Source organism: Chrysemys picta, chromosome 9 (genome assembly GCF_011386835.1).
Source record: "Chrysemys picta bellii isolate R12L10 chromosome 9, ASM1138683v2, whole genome shotgun sequence".
NCBI classification, from domain to species: domain Eukaryota; kingdom Metazoa; phylum Chordata; order Testudines; family Emydidae; genus Chrysemys; species Chrysemys picta.
This window is the reverse complement of record NC_088799.1, coordinates 94,152,526-94,177,376: the sequence shown is the minus strand read 5'-3', so window position 1 is coordinate 94,177,376 and position 24,851 is coordinate 94,152,526. Positions and strand designations below refer to the sequence as shown.

General features: G+C 44.3%; 1 protein-coding gene across 6 annotated transcripts in view; it reads left to right on the top strand.

Moving 5' to 3' along the window:
• The window catches only part of MAMLD1 (mastermind like domain containing 1), a 345,220-nt gene extending 331,434 nt beyond the window's left edge, over positions 1 to 13,786 (top strand). For 4 of the 6 annotated variants that reach the window (XM_042851117.2, XM_065557324.1, XM_008169052.4 and 1 more), the window contains 3 exons: positions 9,305 to 9,451; positions 11,222 to 11,303; positions 11,584 to 13,786. In XM_042851117.2, coding sequence (XP_042707051.1) covers positions 9,305 to 9,451; positions 11,222 to 11,303; positions 11,584 to 12,602 — 1,248 coding nt within the window. In that variant the 3' untranslated portion in view covers positions 12,603 to 13,786. The remainder of the gene's footprint in view (positions 1 to 9,304; positions 9,452 to 11,221; positions 11,304 to 11,583) is intronic. The other 2 variants (XM_005298996.4, XM_065557323.1) reach the window with 1 other exon arrangement.
• Positions 13,787 to 24,851: the final 11,065 nt, after the last annotated feature.

Below are 24,851 nucleotides of genomic sequence, written 5' to 3'. Positions count from 1 at the left end.
ATGTTAGCACCTTGACTATGACTTTGCATTGCAGGTCACAGCCTATTTATTATCAGTTGTTTCAGCCCAACATTTACTGGTGTGGGGTTTTGGGTTTTTTTTTTTTTTAAGTTGAGGAGCATTTGGAACCTGATTGGACTGATGACTTGATCTGGGAGTTTTAGGTATTCTGGCTTGGCAGGAAGGAATGAAAGTGGGTAAGAGATTTAACCGTGAAAAAGTGATTGCTGCTCATGTGCATAATCTATATTATATATTTAAACAAAATTAACTTCTTCTTTTAACCCAGTGATTCTCAACAGGAGTCCGGGGCCCCTTGGGTGGCCATGAGCAGGTTTCAGGGGGTCTACGAAGCAGGGCCAACATTAGACTCACTGGGGCCCAGGGCAGAAAGCCACCTGGGGCTGAAGCCTGAGTAATGTAGCTTCCTGGGGGCCCCTGTAGCTTCCGTGGGGCCCCGGGCAATTGCCCTACTTGCTACCCCCTAATGCTGGCCCTGGATTTTATATGCAGAAAAACAGTTTTTGTGATACAGATGGGGTGTGGAGTTTTTATAGCATGTGGGGGGAAGGGGCTCAGAAAGAAAAAGAACCCCTGTTTTAACCCCCTCCATCTTGATTTGGTCCAAGTATATTAAAAACGGCAGAGATCTCCAGAATTGGGCAGGTGAAGGCCTAATTGCCCCCTTAACACTGAAATTCCTGACTTTCGCCATGTTTGAGCCAAACCTTGCATGGTTATTTCATTTGATCCTTCCCTCCCACCGCCCAACTATTTAATATATATATTCCGCACCTAGCTGGTGCTTTCTTCTGTGGCGGCTCCTGCTGTGCATTCAGCTACACTGACTCCTGTGAACCTCATCAACACCTCCGCTAGAGAGAGCGCCTTGACCGAACACACAGATTACTTGACTCAAACTGTACTTTATAGACGCGAGCCATTGCAGTTTGTCATTGGGGCAAGCACAACCTTGTAGAGGCGGTCAGAAAGGGACTACTAGCCAAAATTGGGTGAGCTAAATACAGTTTTAGGCCTGGTCCACACTAACCCCCCACTTCGAACTAAGGTACGCAAATTCAGCTATGTTAATAATGTAGCTGAATTCGAAGTACCTTAGTTTGAACTTACCGCGGGTCCAGACGCGGCAGGCAGGCTCCCCCGTCGATGCCGCGTGCTCCTCTTGCCGAGCTGGAGTACCGGCGTTGACGACGAGCACTTCTGGGATCGATCCGGGATCGATTTATCGCGTCTAGACAAGACGTGATAAATCGATCCCAGAAGATCGATTGCTTTACAGCCGGACCAGGAAGTAAGTGTAGACCTGCCCTTAGATTATCTCACTGAAATTGATAGGCGAGCTGCCCTCAGTGGGAACGAGAGTGCATTGTCGAGGGTTGGAGAATTATGACAGCTGAAACAAGCCAAATATAAATATTTGATTCTTTGCAGAGAATTCCGTTTTGGACTTTGCCTGTACGGAATATAGACGTGCAGGAAGTGTGTGTGTGTGTGTGTGTGTGTGTGTGTGTGTGTGTGTGTGTAACTAAGGCAGATGAATTTATTAGAAAGGGTAGTGACCAAAAGACCCTGCTCAAAATGAGTAAGACTCTTAGAATTCTGGCCTTGCATGGAGCAGCCAGTGTGGAATAATGTACGTGTGCTGGGGATGCCCGGTGATCGGGACCACGGCAGAACCTTTCCTACCATTCTGATTTCCTGGGTGCTTCCAGAGTGCACCTCCGATCCTGGTGCTGCCCTTCACTTGGGGAGGTGGAGTGCAGAAGGTCTTCTTCCAAGGTTGCTATTAATGATACTCTGGCAATCTGCCAGTAGGAGATGCCTGCACCAAGGGTGTGATTTGCAATCTACTCCAGCCCCTCCTGGAAGGCAGGGAGTCATTTTTGATGGTACCATGGTACCTACTCTAAGGGTACATCTTCACTACCCGCCGTATCGGCGGGTAGCAATCAATTTATCCGGGATCGATATATCGCGTCTCGTTAAGACGCGATATATCGATCCCCGAACACGCTCACCATCGACTCCGGAACTCCACCAGAGCGAGTGGCGATAGTGCAGTCGATGGGGGAGCCGCGGCCATCGATCTCGTGCTGTCTGGACCCCAGGTAATTCGATCCAAGATACTTCGACTTCAGCTACTCTATTCGTGTAGCTGAAGTTGCGTATCTTGGATCGAATTCCCCGCCCCCCCAGTGTAGATCAGCCCTAAGGCTTGCTTAGACTGCAGTGCATTCAGTGCCCTAGGGTATATGCATCCCCACGTTACACTGAGTGTCCCACTGGTCTAATAAGTGGAACGCTGATTGTACTCCTGAACCAGTCTCACGTGCTCCTTCCTGCTACCAATATGATGTTCATTAAAACCTCGTATTAGCATGATCTCAGATAGGCCTGATAAAGCGTGCATTTTCCTCTGTATGAAGTAAAACAACCAATGCATTAACTTGCAGTATTTTTTAGATACCTTTTTTCCTTTGTTCTGCTGAATAAAACCAGCTGGGGGGAAAACATGTGGCAAAATCCTTGCATAAAAGTTTTCACTAATTTAATTAATTGTTTTTGGAAGGGGGGAGTTGGGCTGAATTTCCATCCTGTTAAAAGCCTGGATGCATTTAGAAACAGATTTATGGATATTTCTCTTTTGAGCAGCGTGCAACATAAGAGCAGCTATAAGGAGATGAGCGTATTTTTTTATTTTACGTGGCCAAAACAGTCCCAGGTGTAGTTGCCAGCCAGGTTTAGTGATCTTGTCATTGCTTCCATCAGAGAAGGAGGGTTAACTTTGTGTGATGCTAAGCATGCTTGTGCCATGAGAACAGAAGAAAGACCTTAAAAGAACTTTTTCCCCCTGTTTTTTTAAAAAAACGTATACCCATGGATCACTTACAGTCTTCAAACAAAGCTTGTTCCTGACTGACGGCCCCTGAGATAAGCCTGGAAACTTGAGTCTGATAGTATTTCGCATGGTTGTATATCAAGTAAACGGGTGGAAGATGAAAAAAGAAAAGACCCACTGAGTTACACAGTTTGTTTTATCAATGCTTGTATATTGTGTTAAAACAAACAAACTGGAAAGGAGGAGGGGGAGGGGAGCTTCAGAAGATGTCTGAACTAAAAGGGTCAGTTTTATCTTGAAGTGCATCTTAGAAGTGGAGGTAGAATCGGTGTGGAGAAGAAGGGGAAGGAAAGGAAGAAATCTTTCCCCAAAGAGCAAATGTAAAGTAATATTAAAGACAATAAATAGGGTCTCTAACAGGGGTTCTCAAACTGGGGGTTGGGACCCCTCAGGGGGTCGCGAGGTTATGACACAGGGGGGTCGCGAGCTGTCAACCTCCACCCCAAACCCCACTTTGCATCCAGCATTTATAATGGTGTTAAATATATAAAAAAGTGTTTTTAATTTATAAGGGAGGTTGCACTCAGAGGTTTGCTATTTGAAAGGGGTCTCCAGTACAAAAGTTTGAGAACCACTGGCCTATAATCTGTGCATGCTGATTTAATGTAAATAGTCATGACCTGTTATAAGATCAGTTTTAAGTCATGTAACATGACAATTCTGCCAATGCATGGGAGGCTTTGAGGGTGGGGGGCAGGAGGTTGTTTGTACTTAGGTAGCCATATCTCAACCCAAGTATTTTCACCTTTTAATATCCATTTAGATTAAAACTTATGGAAGCATTGATAGCAGCTGCTTAGTAAAGGCTTGCACCAGGATTTTCCTTTTTTAAACATATGCATGTCTCCACCCTCCTCCTATTATGCAGCCTCTCAAGAATACCAGGCAGAGGGAACACCATATGTGGATTCTTTATGGATCCTGCAATTGAGCCGAACAGGCAACTCTCATTGCAGTGTAGTTTGATGCATGGAACAATGGGATCTTTGTGCTAGGAGCTGTACAGACACAGAACAAAAAGACAGTCACTGCCTCAGAGACCTTACAAGACAGACAGATAGATGTGGGAGCACAAGGCCACATCGATCTGTCTGAGGCCAACACACATCTACATGTTCCCTGCACAGAAGAAAACTCTTACTTGTGGAGGTCAGACTAGATGATCTCAATAGTCTCTTCTGATCTTAAAGTCCATGAGTCTGTGAGGTCACCCCTCCAAACGCTGTCCAAAAATGAGTGAATGAAACTTCGCGACACCCTGTAAGGTAGGAAAGCCTCATTCTTCCCATTTTACAGACATGTGAACTGGGCACGTGGGTATGTCTACAGTGCAGTTAAAAACCCACTGCTGGCCCGTGCCGGCTGACTCAGGTGCGCAGGGCTCAGGGGCTGTTTAATTGCGGTGTTGACGTTCAGGCTTAGGCTGGAGCCCGGGCTCTAGGACCCTGCAGTTAAACAGCCCCTTAGCCCAAGACCCAGGAGCCCAAGTCGGCTGGCATGGGCCAGCCGTGGGTGTCTAATTGCAGTGTAGACATACCCGTAGAGGTTGTCTGATTAGCCCAGGCTTTGCAGTGTGTCAGTAGCAGAGCTAGAAATAGAACTGTTGAGTTTTGTTGCAGTCTCTCCTCTATCCTAGTTTGCTAGAATACAGCTTGTTTGTAACTACGTCAGGGTTAATTGTCTTGGCTCAAAAAGCTTGTTAAACATTGGCACTAACATTTTTGTGTCTTTCCTCCCTCCCATATTAATAGCGAAGAAGTCTGATCTTTGCTGCCTGTTTATCTTTGCATTTTGTCTTTATTCTTTGGTACAGTGGTTGCGCTTAAACATTTACTTCTGTTTTGAGAGCTGTAATTACTGGATTCAGCTGTGAGCCCCATTTAAAGAAAAGGGACTATTTCTCCAACTGGCAGTGTCTTTCAAAAAGGAAGAGACTTTTAAAGCTCAGTCACTGTATGCATTTTTAATCAGATGCACTTCAGTTCTTCCACTGCTTGTTACTTTCGTTTGAGGTGCACAGTTTTCACTAGCAAATACTCATGTTCTTTGCAAAGCTGAGTCTATTTCTCACAATAACCCTGCTTTGACCTGGTTATCTGTTAACCACAAAGAATTCCGTTCTGATTAGTCCATCTGGTAACTGTTCAAATTCACATGACTTGGCTTTATTGGGAGGGTCTGTAATATAATGCTCAGTGGTCTCCGCTGGCAGCTTATGTCTTGTAAAGTAAATGTGCCTTTCCGAGAGCCACTCTTCTGCAGGTCACTGTCGTCTTGATGTTTTCAATGACTTTTTGTCCAGCAGTTTGCAGTCCCCTTTATGCCCTCATTGAAATATATTGTAAATCTTCAATAGCTCTGGTCTTAACTTAATGCATTTTAAAATTGAAGTTGCTTTATGCTCTATTCCTTAGAGTGCCACCTTAAGAGCAGATGGGAAAATATAGGAATGATGAATGAGACTGGTGCTTTCCAACATTTTTTTTTTAAAAAACAGTGACTACTTTAGATTAAGGTTAATGGGATTCTTGCCTGCCCATCCAGGGTGACTAAACCCCTCAAGATGACATTGGGGAAGTCCTGTTTTTAGACTTCTGTTTGTTAGGTGAGAATCTGGAAAGTCTTCATTAAGTGAACATGTGTGTGATTACTGGATGAACAGTAGAGAGCTGGAGTTTCTGAAATGTGGTCACATTGTTAACACAACTAATTTGCCTGTGCACTTACTGCAATCGGAAGCCAGGTTATTAGAAGTGCGTACGTGCATGGCTGGTAAACGTGGGCCCAGATCTAGCCAAGCACTTAAGCATGTGCTTAACTTTCAGCACGCACATAGTCTCAAGTGGGACTATTCATGGCCTTTGAGTTAAGCACACGCGTAAACGCGTTGCTGGATCAGAGCCATAACTGCTGTGACTGCACACTCAGCCACAGGAATCACCCGTGCTGTTTGTGCATACGAACAGTTCTAACAGTCACTGCATACGCTGTTTATGCTTGTGAACGGCCAGTGATGCGTCTGACCCATCTTGGTGTACACAAAGACCAGGCTTTTCTCCCACAGGTGTAATGGTTGTACCTGAGCACGGATACGAAGCATACACGTTCCTGAAAACTGACTCTAACTCTTGCTGCCTGACTCCCAACACAAGCACCCGATGCTGGGTCCTTATCCACCGACTCACAGCACCAATCCCATCTCCAACGGAAACGGCCAAATTGGAAAGCCCACTAAGTACTGTAGAGCTCTAAAACTGCCATGTGACAGTTTGCCTAGCAACAGAACCACGCGCTTTCAGCATTTCCAGGCTCCTTACAACGTGCTGTTTGGTTAAAGATTCTGTTGATTTGATGTTTTAATTTGAGTTTTGGAGTGAGAGAGAGAGAGAAGCTGTGATGTATCATGAAAAACACAAGTGGAATTCAATGACTGCACACCAGGCATTCATATCTTTGGATGTAGCCCACAAGTAACTAAACGCACCCCTAGATGTGTGAACACCCAGGGCTGTGGTCTCTGGCTTTGAAATTCAAGTCCTACCCAAGATGCTATCTTCCTGAAATTTAAAATGGGATAGCCCAAAGCATGGGCCGGTTCAGAGAGTGGCTTGTTTGGCTTGGCCTTAGCATGGGAAGTGATGAAAAGGAAAAATGTTTCAAGTTCATTAACCTTTGGTACAGATAGCAGCATCCTTTAGACCACATGCAAGAGCTATTCTTAGTCATGACACTTACATGGTTATTTTCTACTGTAAGGGAATGCAGTAGTTCCCACTAGTGGTGAAAATAAGATTGATTTATTTTTTATTTTATTTTTTATTTTTTGTTGCTCATCCTAAACATGAACTGTAAAATGAAAGACTTTGAACTCCTTCCTTGTCCCCCCCCCTTTTTTTGCATAATTTTCCCCCAAGCAAAAGTGTGTGTGTGTGTGTGTGTGTGTGTATGTATATGTGTGTGTGTGTGTGTATGTATATGTGTGTGTGTGTATGTATGTATATGTGTGTGTGTGTATGTGTGTATGTGTGTGTGTGTGTATGTATGTATATGTGTGTGTGTGTGTGTGTGTATATATATATATATATAATGTGTGTATATATATATATATATATATATATATATATATAATGTATATTTTCCTTTAGTGGCTAATTAAATGTTATGCAACACTTCTCCCAAATGTAGCAACCTATTCCGGGTATTTGCAAATGAACTTGGCTGATTGTCCTTCTTCCAGCAAAATCCCATATCGTTAGGCCATTCTGCTGCAGCCGAAGAGCTGCAATTAGTAATGTGACTTCTCCTTCTTTACCAGTAATAATATGGAAAAACCAACATTATTTTCCTAATTAGGTTTCGGAGAAATTAGAATGAGGTGGACACGATTAGTTTAAAAAAAAAAAAAAAAAAGACGACTTTAATGTTATGACTTGTTAATGCAGTAGCCCTGAGCGAAACAGAATGATTGTCCTTGCACTAAACTCGTTTGCTTCAGTAAGCACAGACCCTCTGCACGCAACAAGACAAGTTGGGAGGAAATTGGCGAGATGGCAGGGATTTTAGTGAGATGAACATTTCAGTGTCTTTCATGTGTAGAGTACACAAACTGAATCCCTGCTCTTTCAAATATTACCCTAGAGGCAATCCATATTATTCAAAGTTTAACTCTGGCTGCAGAATAATATTTGACATGAAAACAGAACACGAGCTTTACATGAACTTTTGTATTTACATCAGGAGTAAATCATATTTACTTCTCTTCCCCTCCTTCTCCTTCCGTGGGAGGGAGGAGAGAAAAGGAATAGTGTCCAGCAGGATTGTAAGCAAAGCAGCGGTAATAACGTCTGGTCTTGTGAGACTGCCCATGAATAGGAATGATAATGAGTCCAGTGATGAGTTGCAGGTTTGTGTCTTTTGGTGAATTATCTCACAGGCATTTACATTTCATCAATTGTGGTTTTGCATAATAGACCTAAGTGCTGCTACAAAAGGAGGCACCATAAAAGTGAGTAATTTCAGTGACCTTCTTGGTAATCGCTCCTATTTTATAAAAAGTATACATCTCCGAATGACCGGGGCAATCCCTTATAGTGAAACCATCGCGAAAGGCGTTCCTGCTCTGACAGCCTGGCTTTTGACAAACACCCTCCAACGTCTCCTTCTGGTCACTCCGAACCATTGCTCGTATCCTGTTTGCTCCATTTTAGCATGATTCTCATTGTCAGATGTCAAAAGGCAACAACCATTTTCTTCTTGCTTATCTTCTGATAACATTGATTCTCAGACAAAGGATGTGGGCTTCCATTCTGAAAACAAAGGAAACGTGGCCTGGTTAAGAATGCTGGATATAATGTACATAATTCTCTCTGCCAATAATAACAAAGCATCATAAATAATGTAAAAGCTGGATGTTAAAATGGGGACTATACCGGTAGCTACTGTGCCTGGGTAGAGAGTTTGCTGGAGCATTTCCCTGCTCTTCCTCTTCTTCGCTGAAGACGTGGCTTTTTCACTTAGTTTTCTTCCCCTAAAAACATGCTACCTCTGTAAGATGTTTTGGTTTAAATGTTTCTGACTTTCTCTTCCTTTCAGGTTCTGTTCCCAGAATCTTCGAGGTGCTGTTGTGATGGGCTTTAGAATTTTCCCCTCTGTTCGTTTTGGGTCAGATTCTCAGGTGGCGTAAATTGACGCCGATCCGTTATTGACCACAATGGAGCAATGCCAGTTCCCACCAGCTGGGCATCTGGCTCATTGATTCCAGTGGAGTAACACTGATTGACACCAGTTGGGAATCTGGCTCTTCTCTCTTCTGCCTATTCAGGTTCTTGTCTTGTTTCCAGAGCATCCGAACCAGGAGCTTTCCCCTCTGATGCTGGTCTCCCTCGCGCCCAGCTCTCTGCATGACCTTGGCTCTCCTTTTCCTAAGTTTTCCGCAGTGTGCTTCTCCTTTCTATCCAATATCTAGCTCTTGCTTTACTCCAGCTCTTCTTCCTTTGTCTGTTAGCGTCACATAGGGGAATTAGTGGAGAATATAGGGCTTGATTCACATCCCTTCTGCCAGTTATACACCCATGTGACTCCATTTATCCCAGTGAATCAGTCCCCTAGCCGTGGGCCAGGAACAAAGAACTTTGGATTAACCTTTGATCCTTCAGTTTCTTCCTGTGTTGATACTCTGAAGTCAGAGCAGTCCACTGCTACTCATTACAACAGCCACAATGTGCACCATTCAGTGTTGCAGTCTTTGTAAAAATCCAGAAGACGCAGTTCAGGATGGAACAGTAACTGGGCTGGAGGGGGGCACCAGTGGATGAGACAGTGGCTTCTGTTGTGATCTCCCTGGTGAGATTGATTTTTTTCCCCCTTTTTTATCTTTCTTGGCAGGATCAAAATCCTGGAATTGTTACCAGACTTCAGGAGCCAGGCACCATCCCAAGCGGAGGCTCGGTGCCTACGCCAGCTACGGTGAACGGATATACGATGAGGAACCATTTGCTGAAGCAGCAAATCATGAGACGGCAGCTATTGCAGGTTCGGCTTGCTGTGCCTACGTGGCTCCTGGAATGTATACGTGGCCAGGGTTAAAGTGAGAAGTGCTGCGTAAGAAATGGCTGTTGCAGAGTATTGCTGGAGTGTGGGAAATCACCAGGCTGGGTCTGACCTTCGGTCCATAAGAGTCCAGCCTTCTGTCTCTGAGAAAGGCCAGCACCAGTTGCAGCAGGGGCGTGTGTGTGTGTGTGTGTGTGTGTGTGTGTGTGTGTGTGTGTGTGTACACACATGCCCCCACACACCCAACACCTAAAAAAACACATTCCACTCACTCCTTGTGAAAGAGGAACATGGCCACCTCCATGCTGCTGTTTCCATCCCCTGCAGTCCAGGGTCTGTGCTAGGAGAGAGGGCAGATGCTGAGGGGTCTGACTCAAGGAGTGAGTGAGGCAGGGTTCGGGGGGATGCTCTTCATGGGGATTCCTCCCAGTAGATGGTCCAGCCCCAGGTTGTAGTCCCCTTTGCACTGAGCTTGCCACTCCTCCCAGGAGCCAGGGAGGCCCTGGCAGCAGAGGCTGCGTTGGAGCCTTGCTGTCAGGGAGCCGGGGTGGGAGGGGCTGCCAGGGATCAGAGGCGGTGAGGAGGCACAGAACCTCTGCATGGATGGCTTTGCCTTCCCATGGATCCTGAGGAAACTGCCAGGTTTGGGGCGATCAGACCCCTCCCCCCAAGAGGCCAGTGCAATGGGAGCTCCATGAGGGAACCTTGCTGAAATTTCCTCCCCAGGCCTGTGGTAGCTGGAGTTACTGGCCATCTGCCGCCTCCTCTCTCTGCTTTTGCCTCCTTCTCACTACCAAAATGGCCCCCCTCCTGATCTGCCCCATGCCTGTCTGGGCTGGAGTTGTGGGGCAGTCATTCCAATCCACAGTGTGCTCTCTGCACTGTATGGGCTGTCACAGAGCAGACAGCATGGCACCATTTGGAAGGACGTGGCCAGAGCTCCCAGTAGCATAGGCAGGCTGTGCTGGAGAAGGTGTCTCTGAAACGGAAGGAAAAGTGCATGGCACACAAGTCAGCTCACTTTAGGCAGAGGCAACCATATCCTGGTTAGGTGGGAGCTTCCCATGGGTTCTCCCTGTGGGTCCACAGTAGATTTTGGTTTAAAACGGATCTGGCCTAGACACATGAGAGTACAGGTAGAACCATCTTCCCAACACACTCGCAGCCACCAGCACTCTCCTCCGTCAATCTGCCCCCTGAAGGCTCAGCCTGCCCCATTTCTGTGCGTTCACATGCTGTGAGCACCTTTCATTTCCACCCCCAAGAATCTGGGGCTTCAAAGGATGTGCCCAGACAGTTGGCCCAGGGGATTCTGGGGAGACCCAAAGATTCCTGCAGCACATAGAGCCTGATCCACTGAGGACAATGGAAAGTGACTCCAGTGGGCTTTGAATCAGGCCCCGGTTGAGCAGAAACAAGGAGAGCTGGGGGTAGAACTCCCCGTCCCCGGGTGGGTGAAAAAAGTGGTCCCAATGTCATTCCAGCTCCCTTATAGAGGTGGACCTGCTTACACAATTTTTGCCTAAGGCAGCCCCTGCTTGGACTGTGCTGTATAGAAGACACCTTTGCAAGAAGGGGCATGTGAACAATTAAGTTCCTGACTGAAATGAACTGTCTGGGCTGCATGTCTGAAGAGCTTGTGTGTGTAGCTGGGTAGGTTGTTAGTGCCCAACTGGCCATGCTTCAGATGCCTGCTGTTATTTTTGTTCCTTGAGAGGCTGCAATGTGACAACTCTTTCTCTTGTTTTCCAGGAGAAGCAGAAACAAAACATGCTGGGAGTAGCGTCTGAGCAGAGGAGTTCATTTGTGCCCCAGCAGATGAATCAGTTTCAGGGTAAGGAGTGAAAGTGTGTGCTACTAAAAGCTTTGACGAGCCGGGTGCTCATTAAATGCAGGGCTCTTAATGATACTTTGCACTGAAAGAAAACCATTCTACATTTTGTCACATAAGATGGGATTCTCCTATTTTCTTATCACTCAAGTAGTAACTCTGTGACAAGGAATGCTGTTTAATGAAAGAGGGGAATTAAAGCAAAGCATCCTATTAAAAATCTGCCATGTTTCAGGGATAAATGCACCCTTAATGTTTAACATATACCTCTTTTTATATACAGCAGTACCACAACCTATTCCTACCGACTGCGGTCAGTCCATGCCAGCTCCTCCACTGAATCACCGCATGATGCCATCCAACCCGGGAATACTTCAGAACACCTTGGGCTCCGGACTTACTCCAACCACTGTTAACCAGAACAGTGGGACAATGGTTATGATTCCGCATAATCCTGGCAAACAACAAGGGATTTTCCCACCTAATTCTGATTTTAACATCCCTCTGCGACCAAACCAAACCTCTCTGGGCATGCACTCAGGATGCCAAACGGTTCACAGCCATGCTACTGTCCGGCCAGGAATGACATTGTCTAGCTTTAACTCCAGTTCCTTAACAAATCACTCAGCAACTCAGCAACACTTAAGACAGCCTAGTATGCCAAGAATTTCTACTGTCTACCCCAGCGCATCTGCTCAGATGTGGACACCGACTGGGGTTTCAAGAATGCCAAATCAAAGCCAAATGGATACCAGCATGCAGCAATTCTCCAGTAACCCTCTCGTCTCCAAACAGAATGTGAGACCAAATATACCAGGTCAGCAGTTTTCCCACCAGGCTGTAGTGCCGCCTAATCAGATTGCACCTGGAGTCCAGGTCAGACAGATGCAAAAACTAAACCTGGGACAGTCCGGCCAGAGCCTGAGCACGCTGAATAATCAGAACTTGAGACACAATTTAACCAGAGGACCATTGCCAGCTATGAATGTTATGAAATCCATGCCACAAGGCATGTCCAGTTTTAACCAGCTCAATCCTGCTCAAGGACTCTGCCCGCCAAGTTATCCCTCCGCAGGCCAGCTGTCAGGAACATTCAACAGAATGAGTACTGCTTCTGAGTTGTCACAGTACGACTTTGTGCCACAACAGAGCAATTCGATCTTGCCTGGAAACTGCAGCGAGACTGACTTCATTGACTCCCTTATGAAGAACAGTAGCAACAATGATGAAGACTGGTTGAACAATTTGACAATGATAGACGACATTTTGGGACAGCACGCTCAAAGCTCCGGACATGTTTAGCTCATAGGGAAGCAGACTGACTTGTAAATAACTTAAGTATGACTTTTAAAAGTAAAAACAAACCAACAAAAATTGCCTCCTCTTTCAATACCGAATGAATGGACGCGGCCAATTCTTTGCCTGCATCAAAGTTTAATATTGGCAGTTTTTCAGATGACTGTATATATTTGAATATTTTATAAATTATGTTTTCCTAAACATTAAATATAGAAGTATTTATACTTCTTTGCTGGACTGTTTGTAAATAAATCTACAGCATACATTTTTTGTTTTATTATAGGAAATTCATTATACCTTGTTATAAATATGCAAATAATATTGTTAGTTTCAGTAATACTGTGTATTACAGCATAAAATACTTATGTTTTTGACATAACTTAACACATGAGCTAGGGGTGTCCGTGCAAACTGGCTAAACAGGAAGCAAATGTAGTAATTTCTCTCCCTTGTCAAGAAAGAAGATTGAGGAGTTGCATTTTTTTAAAACTGTCAACCTATTCAGAGCACTCATCCTGCAAACTGATCCTCGTGAGTGGATCCCATCAGGGCTTCATGCAGGTGGAGGGATCCACCCACAGATATCCGATTGCAGCAAAGTTTTCAGTTGGGATACACTCCCCCATATGTTGATGAGAGCGTTGAAGGCATTAACCATCTAGTACTGAGTATATACTCATAATAGTACAATTGTTAACACAGATTACGTGACTACAGATTGCAACCAACTGAGGAATTATGGTGTGAAATGAGGACACCTGAAGAGCAAACATCAGCCAAACATTGTAAAGCCCCTGTATGGAGGTATCATCCAATGACACAATAGTTCTGGTTTGCACACCTCTGCCATGTATATTTGTAGTGTACAGGTGATTTGTTCCTGGTTTCAAGGCTTTTCATAATTTTCTGTTTTTAACGTGAGACTTTTTTTTTTTCCACAGGGGAAAAGTCTATCAACATTAATAGTTAATTTTTGATGTTTTTTGTCAGCTACTATTGTCATATGTATATTTAAGTCTGTTTATAAAAGATCCACTGTACTGTAAACTTCTTAAAATGTTCATAATTTGTGTAATCCTATTTTAATAGTCACGTCATACTTTGCAATACATTTGTAATATAACGTCAGCTTCAAGCACAGAATGTTTTTTCTTCATACCATAATAAACTGCCAGGGGAAAATTGCATATATTTTATGTTTTCATTTCATAGAAGCAACATTTTGTATCCGCAAACGTTTGATTTGAATTATTTCACTGCTTTCCAGGATGTTAGAACATCATTCGAATACCTTGTATAAATGTATATGTGCTATTACTAGAAGAAATGAGGTAGAGGAAGAATTGAATTAAGCAGGCTAGAATTTCAATTTTGGATGGGATTTCCTATGCCAGCTTTACCCATCCTTTCAAATGCAATTATAAAGGAATCCAGACAGCTCTGTTTTTTATATAGCACCTATCACCATAGTTATTTAGGCGACACTTCTTATTATCCAGAAATATAAATGAATCTAGATTTTGGAACTATTGCTTTGACAACTCTTTATTTTCACCGGTAAATATCTGTCGGCCTATCTGGAAAATGCAACTGTTCCACTTCAAGGAAAAGCCATGCCCAGTGTAAGCGGTTCAGGGCAATTGTGCAGATGCTGTCTTGGTAGAGCCATGCCATATCATCTCGTAATATATATGGTAAATATTATATATGTGTGGGGGGGACAAAGCTGAGCCACTCCATTCGTTTTAGATAGAGACGTAAGCCCTTACAGGAGAGCTCTAGATATAAGGAGCTTCTGCCTGCTCTGGGGGGCAGGATATTAAAAAAAAAAAAAATTGCCATCCCAAATGTGTCTTAAAAATATACAAGTGTTAAATCAGCTCCACATAAGCTGAATCCAAAAAGGCTGCAAACCTTTTGGGAAAATAAAATCATGCAGTTAGGGAAAAATTTTGCACCCTCTCAGGGTGGAGGTGGAGGATCATCCCTACCCCTGCCTACCAAAAAGCCGATAAGAAATCAGTTTGGGTGAGTAAACCTCCAGGAGATCCCCTTTGTGGAATCTTTCCCAGATTATTCTATTGGGGGGAGGCAGGGTTTGCCCCTGCTGTGGAATAAGTAGGAGTTCCTGCCCTCCAGATTTCCTAGAGCAGCCAGAGGCACATGAGCATCTGCATGGAGCACTGCCCCACACAGACTCTCCGGTCTTTTCCCCATTCCCTGACGAGGACCGCTGCCATGGCTTCCCTCTCTGGCCACTGCTCCCAGCCATCGTATATGGAGTGGGGGCAAGGAAGAGTGAATGCAGCCTCTGCTGCTTTGTTCTGGATGGATTTCCTGGCAGGGGAATGATGCACACATCTCTCCCCAAGCGTGAATCCTTGGGCCTACAGATGGCCCTGAGAGGGCAAGAGGGGACAGTAGGGTGATGACAGCCCCTTGCTATGTGCGGAGATGGGAAGATCCACATGTGGATCCTAGAGGAATGATCCCTGATGAGCCTGGTCCTGGGAAATAAGCACCTGCAACTCCCACTAAAAAGGGGAGGGAAGGAAGCCAAGATGTAAATCAGTAGGAGCTGTGAGGACTCTGCACTTCTCCAAATAAAGTCCTAAAGCTCCTTATGCATAAACGCAGACTCCCCTCTGTACAAAGCAGAGAATGGTAAACTCTTCTCAATAAAACCACAATGAGGACATGGGGGAGTTTGTTTGGCTATGAGAGTTGCTGAGGCTTCTGCAGGTTTTCTGTTCTGAAATCCGCTCTGCCAGTGAAGGGGCGTTGGCTCCAAGTGGGAGTCAGTGCAGTTTGTCTCTTTAAGGAGAGGTGTGCTCCAAGTCCCAATCCTGACTCAATCTCAGATTCGCGGAGTGTCACTTAGAGACCATGTCAACTGCAAAATCCTGTGCTGCCAACGTCTTTACCCCCAGTATGTTACTAACTACTTAGATGATTTTACGTGAAACAATTTTTAAAATCAGATTATTTTCTCTCTGATTTTTTTTTTTTTTTTTTTTTTTTTTTACTTTCTCATCTGGGACAATTAAAACCACTGCAGTCAATTTGCCTTCCAGTTTTTCAGCTCTGCAGTGTTTTGAATTTCAAACACTGCAGGGGGGAATGGAAAAGCAACCATTCCTACTAGCATGTAAGAAAAATCATTCTCTTGGTCTCAAGCTATGTTAAACATTTGTTTTCACACTCTAATTGTTAGGCCAGGTTTGAGCTGACAGTGCCCTTTTCACCTCTCTGTACCTCAGTTTCCCCATATGTAAAATAGAGTTGTTAATACTTCCTACCTCACAGGGGTGTTGTGAGGACAAAAGCTTGTAAAGTGCTTGGAAGATGAAAAGTATTATTACCTGGTGTCTATGGAGTATACTCATGAACACAAACTTTCAAATATGTCCCTTTGACTATTCCACATGTAAACAGTAATGGGAACGGCTCCATTTGGGTTCTATTCAGATAGTCGGGCTCTCTCTTGTCCTACACGTTGTCATTCCAGCCCACAGACTGCCTGTGAATGGAGCACGCAGTACGTGGCCCACAAAGATGAAAGCAGGGTGAATATTGTGTAATGGATCAGCGAATGGAGCATTAGCTTTACATTTTGGGTTGGGATCAGACTGTAACTGACAATGCCTCTGTCAAAATAAACTGTTTTGTTCTACCAAACGCCTTTCTCTGCAGTTCATCTTACTTTGATTACACAAAACAGTGTTCAGATGCAAGGGGCCTGATCCTGCCCTCACATGGCTGTAAATCAGGGAGAGCTGCAATAGAGTGATACAGAGTTAAAACCAGTGTGAGACTAGGAGGGCATGTCTACACTAGAAACGCTACAGCGGCACAGCTGTGGCTGTGTAAACACTACAGCAATGGCAGGGGTTCTTCCGTTGCTCTAGTAAACCCATCTCTCTGAGAGGCAGTCGCTTGGTCGATGGAAATCTTCTGTTGACCTAGGGGTGTCTATGCTGGGGCTTACGTTGGCTTAATTTCATTGCCCAGGGCATGACATTTTTCACAGCCCTGGGCGATGGAGTTAAGCCGCCTGACTTTGTAGTGTAGATCCAGCCCTCCGGCTAGCTATTTGCGTCCGCACCATTAGCAAATTACATGTACTGGATCAACAGATTCCACCACAAAATACATGCAGGCTTATACCTGGAGCCAAATTCAGCTTCCAGGCACTCCAGCATAAACACAAAACGCTTTGTGCTCTCGCCGAGATTTGTTGCATCTCTTGCTGAAGACGTGCTCAACAAAGGCATGTGATGTTGAAATTTTAGGTCAAGTTCTGCTCTCGTGTAGGATGTTGTCAAGCAGGAATAACTTTGCTGACTCCAGCAGTTACTCCTGATTTATGCCCAACTACTGAGAGCAGGACTGAGCACTCGGGACAAATCCTGCACTTGCCGCCCTGGTGTGATTCTGCTGCACAAGGCTTCGGGGAGCGTGCCACAGCTGGGCAGCCCTGGTTCTGGTCAGCATTAGCACCCTGCGCAGCCGGACACGTGCAAGGAGGTGGGGAAGGGCTGAGGTCAGAGGAGCTGTGGCCACATCAGTCTTCCTCTCCTCCTCCTCCTCCACTTACGGGGTGTGGGTGATTCTGTATCCTATGGGGAAATTTCTCCTAAGTACATCAGCACAGCCAGGCTTTGGAGCTCAATATCAATTTAGAGCCTGATTCATCTCCCGTTCCCTGTTATACGTAGCAAATAAAAAAGGAGGGTGGGGGAGTGTTGTGCGTTTTAAATACCAATAAGTCTCTCTCCTGGGAAAGCTAGAACATAAGTACTGATTGGCAGCTGCCGCAGCTATTGAAAACGTAAGGCTCCTTCTGGTCAATAGGGCCACAAGGTATAATACTGAATAAAACCCTGCAAAGGCTCCTTAGTGTGAAACAAAAGAGACATTTAATAAAAGCAGTTTTCTTTGTTCCCTTCCCCCCTCATTTAACTGCTTTTGTAACACTGCTCAAAATTAATATGCCATTTTATACATGTCGTTCTCCATTTCCCATTACATGGTGAGTCGGTCCAGCCCGAGTTCCTGCAGTTGGCTTCCCTCCCCGCTTTGCCCACGGCATGCATTTGCCTAACAAGTACTCGCTCTGTCGTGCCAGGTTCTTTCTTTGCAGCCAAACACACACGACCTCGGTGCATCTTTGTTCAAAGAGTCACAGTGCACAGGCCAGTTTCTGTGTTTTTCTACTCTTGAAAAGCAGGGAAGTTTGGAAATGGTGTTTTCAGCATTTCATTAGCCTGTTCTATGGCACAGCTGTGTGTCAATTAAAACAATGCACAACTACAAGGAGGATTTGTCCCGGAAGCCCAGTGGGACCTTCACTGTGCAGCTGAGCTCTGCTCTGCTAGTTTTACAGGTGAGAGAGCCAGATACCAATCAGATGTCCCTGATTGTTTTGCCTCACGTATACTTTGCCCTTATTAAGACCGGTGTTGCAATTTAATGACCAGGATTAAAAAAAATACTCCATCAAAATGGCATTTTCAATTGGCTGTCTCTTGAAAATCATGTTACATTTTGAATGTTCCAGTTTTCGAGTCTTGACCCTTTTTCAAGGACAGATGGGGGACCTGGGTTTTGGCCCTGTTTGGTTTCCATAGTATAGTACTATGCTGCGTTCAGTGTGTGGATGGGATGCCCCTGGGGCATAGGCCAGCTGGTGCAATGAGAGAAAAGGATAAGGAGGTAATTTTTTCTTTTCACTCCCTGCGGGAGACCAGCTCTCCGGCATATCTAAGGCATACAATTGTGAACACGCCTTTGCTGATGTAATGATGTGGTGGAGACCACTGATCTGTATTCAAACACTCAGTTTTAGGTTTTTGTATGACTGTCATACAGATTTCTGTGGAGGGAAATGTTCTGTATTGGCTCTGGAAAGTGGGGGGAAGCTGAACTGGTTCTCCTGGGATCAGGCGCTGTGTTTTCCCTTCCTCGCAATAGGGATTATTATTACCTGTAGCTATCTATGGTACATACTTGGCCTCCATTACTGTAGTATCTGAGTACCTCACAAGCTTCCCCACACCCCTGTGCTATTAGCCCTGTTTTACAGTTAGGGAACTGGGGCACAGAGAGACTAAGGACCAGACTCTCATAGGTGTTTAGGCACCTAAAGATCCAGATGGATGTCTAGTGGGATTTTCAAAAATTCCCAAGCAGGTTCGATGCCCAACTCTCATTGATTTCACACAAAGCCTGGGGTGGAGCTGAGAACTGAATGCAGGTCACCTCAATTCCAGATTAGCACCCTACCCACTGGACCATAATGCCCCTTAATTGTGCACCATTTAGTCCCAAACAACTTCACAAATTGTACAGCCAGCCCCACCGCTAAGCTTTCATCTCTGGGGTGAAGTGTGACAGCCAGAAGAGGTGTGATCAACACACAACAGAAGAGAATTGGTGGGAATTTTGGACAACGAGACTAGAGCTAATTCCTACCTTGTGGAAAAGTTTCCCGTGTAACCACCTGCAGAGCAGCTAGAAGCTCATTTTTCATGGTTTCATCCCACAGACCCCGCACGTGGCCGGTGGGCAGAGATTTTCTCTGCTTTGTAAGTATAAAGAGCTGGATCAGCTCTTACGGGATTCCAGCCTGTTTTAAACTTGAAGCTTAGATAACAAAGTTATTCTCTCGTGTGCCTCAGTTTACCTGCCCATAAAATGGGGATAATTTCAATCTCACAGGGCTATTTGGAGGATTAATTGGATACTGTTGGTAAAGTGCTTTGATTACATAAAGTAGTACCAGCGCCAACTGTTATTTTTATTTTCACATCTTAGCCTAGGGAGGTTGTGGAATCTCCGTCTCTGGAGATATTTAAGAGTAGGTTAGATAAATGTCTATCAGGGATGGTCTAGACAGTATTTGGTCCTGCCATGCGGGCAGGGGACTGGACTCGATGACCTCTCGAGGTCCCTTCCAGTCCTAGAATCTATGAATCTGTGAATCTTTGCTTTACTGTGACAATCAGATCAAAGAACCTCATGGCACAATAACACACTCTTGCCGCATTCTCTTCTCACACAGACCTTTACAGGCCCTAAGCAGCACAGTGTCTATTGCTTGAATTGGATCGCGAGCGGTGTATGTAAAGAAAAATCCAGGCTGAGCACTAGTAAACGTCTGACTGCTTGAGTTACAAAGCACCTAGTCCACTTCAGAAAAGAGAGATGAATTTTTGCACTAAAGATTTTGGGCCAGCTTCCCAACCTACTCAGTAACTTTGTGTTTGTGTCTCACAGTTTGTGTGCACAGTTGTGCATGGTCAACGATTTTGCTTCGACTGAGAAATGGAATTTGTGCCATTCATGCCCCCAAATGCTCTGTGGGTGTGAATAACACTTGAATTTTAGACGTTTTAACACATGAAAACCAAAAACGTGTTAACTAACACAAGGGCAGCATCTAGCAGGAGTCAAAAGTTTGTTGCTCGTTGTGTTGGGTTAAAGTACTAGGAATAAAGGGCTGTTTGTGTCCTGTAACGAAGGTTTGTTGCAGTGGAGAGGGATAGCTCAGTGGTTTGAGCATTGACCTGCTAACCCCAGGGTTGTGAGCTCAATCCTTGAGGGTGCCACCTAAGGATCTGGGGCAAAATCAGTACTTGGTCCTGCTAGTGAAGGCAGGGGACTGGACTCCATGACCTTTCAGGGTCCCTTCCAGTTCTAGGAGATAGGTATATCTCCATTTATCTGCACTAGAATGTACAGTTATGTTACTTAGCACATGGTCAAATGTGATTGGAAATCCAAGTGCAGACATACTGTGCCCCACCAATCGGGCAAGATGCCTACTGGAGCATCCCAGCTCATGGTAGGGATAGAGTTTGGGGAGAAGGGAGCAAATGTCCACTTAACCACTCCTTATGAAGGATCAACATGAAGCCTCCTCCATGACTGGCTCCTACAGAGAGCAAAATTCCTGCCCCCTCTTCCTAGACACCATGCCAAGGGTGCTAGCAGGCAGCAGTCTGTAATCATGGTTGGCCTTGTGTGGCTCTTTTTGCCTCTCCACCATGAATATTCACCCAAGAACCAGACACCATTTGATGTTGTATTAAATGCTTATGGTGTAGGAAATTTTACTCCTAAAACAATCCACACTAACTGTGAGGAGAGTTTTGATGCTGCCATGACTGCAGTGATGGGAACCTGTTGTATCCACCTGTAATCTGTAAGATATTCAAGATAGCTATTGTCTCTGTTATATCCTTGCACAAGGGGGCCCTGGCCTTAGGCACTACCATATTACTACTAATAAATAACTCAACACTGAGGTTAACACTACCACACAGAGACTTTCTGATTTGATACATTAACTTCCCATTCTTTTCATGCTGCGTGTAAGCCCTAGCTGGAGATACACAGTGCTGTGACGATTACTGTGAGTACTCTGATCTTCTGAACCCTGAATGGACATCACTTTTGTATAATACATTGTATTACAATATAAATGAAAAGAAAGCATGTAGGTTTTTTTCCAGCAGGAATTATTCACAAGAAGCTTCATGGAAGAAATGATGGCGTAACTCCCGTCAAAGCCAATATTTCTTGTAGGTGTCTGCTTGGAGCGTTGTTAATTACTGGGAGCATCCTGTTTCTCAATCCTAGGTGATGCCCAGAGTTTCTGAGAGGACTGCTGGTTTCAGTGGTTTAGCTGAGCTCTGAAAGGTTTTTGTTTCACTCAGCAAATAGATGAATGGCCTGATTTGAAGAAGTGCTGAGTACTCACAGCTAAAACTGAAGTCAAAGGAAACTGGGCACTGAACACATAAAGTGCTATATAAAGCTAAGTACTGTGAAAAATTATGTCCTAGTTGTCTCAGGTTGGGCACCCCAGACTAGTGAATACTTTTGACCTTAATGTGACACTGCCTCAGTTCCCCATCTGTGCATTGGGAATAGTGATACGCCCTCACTTCACAGGGGGCTTGTGAAAATAATTTTTTAATGAAACACTCATCATACAGGGATGAGCACCACAGAAAAGCCCATGAGGAAATGTAATTAATTCAGTCTTCAGAGCAGGGTTTGAATAGCATGTAGCAAAAAAGGCCTATCGCCGCACCTTGAACAATGAGGAGAAAACAAAATATTGAACGGGTGCTCATTAAATGAGCACAGTCCATCTTGTGCACTGAATGAGGCAGAGGTCCTGTGGAAAAATTAGTATGGGATCACTAATTAAAGACTGCATTATAATTCATACACACAAAGGGGGTAAATGAAGGTTGCAAAGACAGCCTTAATTCTGACATTTCCACCCTTTGTGTGCTTGACTTTGCAACCTTGAACAGGAGTAGGATCAAAGCCTTAGTGATCCCTTAGATGATAGCAAGTGAAAGAACCTTTACAGTCAAAAGTACTGTTCACTTCTATGCTGCTTGGTTAGTTTATGTAGTTCTCTCTTCTTGGACACTGTATATAGATATACACTGTGCTTTGGCACATACTTCTACCTAGTAAACATACTTATCAAAAGCATGATTGCCAACTCTATCCTAGTGATAGCAACCCAAAGTCCATTCCCCTGATCAGCTCTTCATGTAGCAGAGGTCAGAGTGGCTCCCAGACACAGTAATAACTCTGAATGGTTCTTGAATAAAGAGCGCTGTTTAACATGCCTCAGTGATGTCCTCTGGGACACTGGCAAATCCTATCCTGAGATATGGAAACCAACCCTTTAAGAGCCAAAGTCTGTTTCCCCACATTTCAGCAAATGATAAGGGTCTTTCTGGAGTTGTGTGGCTAATTCTACATCATGCTCTTGTTCACATGGCTTGTTATGGTGCATGCATCCCATGAGAGGGCACTAGCAATGCTTTCTCTGTAAGAGGTCAGGCTTTAACTAAACATATTCACCTCCCTGTCATGGGTCACCTGAAAAGCTGCTCTGAGCCCGTTTTTTTCATACAAGTTACAAAATGGACATCCACTAAAATAGCTGCCTCCTTTTCCAACTGACTGAACTCTGTTTTCTGCTTACTTCTCTTCTCCATGCAAGGATGCGTGTGCACAGAAATACCATAGCTTAGACTGGTGGATCACAGTGTAAACCTTTCCTTGAGGGACTCTGCTGACATCACAGGGGTGCAGATTGCTTTCTATACTGTCAGTTTTTGTATCCTGACATCATATCTAACTGTGGGAAAGGAAATTGTCCATCTGAAACCCAGATTCTTCTTTCTCTCCTGTGATATGTATTTAAAAAGCTGGTCTTATTTAATAGAAGTGTATGGGGGGGGCAGGGGGGGAGAGGGAAAGTTTGCCATAGTGAAGGATAAGGCCTGCAAGACTAGGCCTGTTTTTCCTGCAAATCAGATTTAGAAAATAGTTTAGGGAAAGCGTGGCTTAAACCAAAGTCAACCTACCATGGCTTGTGGGAAGCCGAGAGTAACCCCTTTTTGAGGTTCTTAGCTGTGCTCATTGTGGGTTCCCTCCTGGAATAGCACTCAACCTAGTTCTACTGGGAATTAAGTCCCTGCTCTCGCCAGCAATAAGAGCTTTCTGCAGAATGAATGGAACAGCTGGTGCCTATGAGAGAGAGAAATCGATGACAATGCAGTGGGCAGTGGTGACCAGAGCAGCTTGTCTCTGCTGAGTGCCAAGTCATTGATTTCCCTCCCTGATAAGCAGCAGCTGCTCCATTCATCCTGCAGAAACCCTCCTTTTCAAACGGAGTCGATGGTGTGACAACATATTTTATCACTAAAATTAAGCAAAGTATATTCTAACTTAATGGAATCATGTTCCTAAAGTGGAAAGAGTGGTGGAGGGATAGCTTCCCTGCCATTTGTATTCCTTGCTGCCATCCCTTCTGCAAACCTCTCTCACTATTCCAGTGACCCATGGCTCTTGAGTGTTGCAGCTACAGTGGTTCAATGCCTGGATCTTTGCTCATTCGTATTTTAAAGGCAACCTTCATCTTTGGTGCATGACAGTTGGTAGATGGTAAATTTTGCTTTCAAAATACCAAAGATCCCACCGTAAGCTGTTAGTGTTGTTTGGAAATGGCATTCTTCACTTCTGGTCCTAAACTGGCACAGAGTGTCGCTTTGTGCTGGTGAATACAGAATATTGCAGACGGCATTAGCTATCAGGTCTGTTCTGTCTAGCTGTCTACACTATGCCCATCACCACATTATTTGAGCATTTTGCTTAACACACGTTACACAATGATTTTTAAATTTGATTAAACTGAACTATAATTTCAGTTGTGCATGAGTGTAACTTTAACAAGAGAAGGCAGAAGGAGGATATTTTCCAGTACAGCAGAAGCCTTTTACATGGATAACGATCTGAAACCAAAACCCTATTCTTTAACTAGGTCTGTTCCTTTAACCGTTTCACTACTGCCGCCTTTGCAGCCCCACATACTAGTTATGGCATGGTGGTGCTATTGTGATTTGAATGAAATGTCAGCACTTCAAAGAACTCCACTGAAGCAGAGACCAGCAGCAAAGCACTTAACAGGTATTAGTCTAAGAGGTTTCTGGTGTTTTATGAGCTAGAGTTGAACATTTAACAGGTCACTTTTTATTGTATTTTACCTTTCAGTGCCCTGGGAGTTTATTCCTTTATCTGGTATTGAATTTAAGGGGATTTTCTTCTATTTCTGTTATTTTTGGGGGCTGTGTTGATGTATCTAAAATGTATTCTACTAGCAGTTCTTTTAATTCAACTGCTAACATTAATGATCTTGCATTTATTTAGTTCCTTTCATCCAAATGGGTCCAAAATCACTTTAGCCCTTTCCTATATAATTTGTACAATAAGTATATATATGAATCACATTCCCCACCTCTGAAATGAGCCACCAATGGGATGGAACACAACACTGAATCTTATATTTGCATGTTTCCCTTAATCAGCTGTAGTGTCAGTTAATATCTGATATGTTCTCTGCTAGAGGACTGTGTCTTATCCTTGTAGGAGAAGGCATCAGCAGCCTAATAGGTCACATTTTTCTAAGATCCCTCCACTAGCCGCCAAGTATGCATTTCTAGGTTGTAACATGTTTGCTTTTTGGGTACTCACATTTTTGTGCATGGAAAAACTTGACATCAGAAAGAAAGCATGCAACTAGATGCACAATTACAGGTGTGCCCATTCAGAAGGCATTTCTGAAAATGTGTCCCAAGGGCAATTGTTATTTCCAATCAATATCGTTCTTAAGACTGCAAAAATAGAACAAACTCATTATACAACTGCCTGATTACT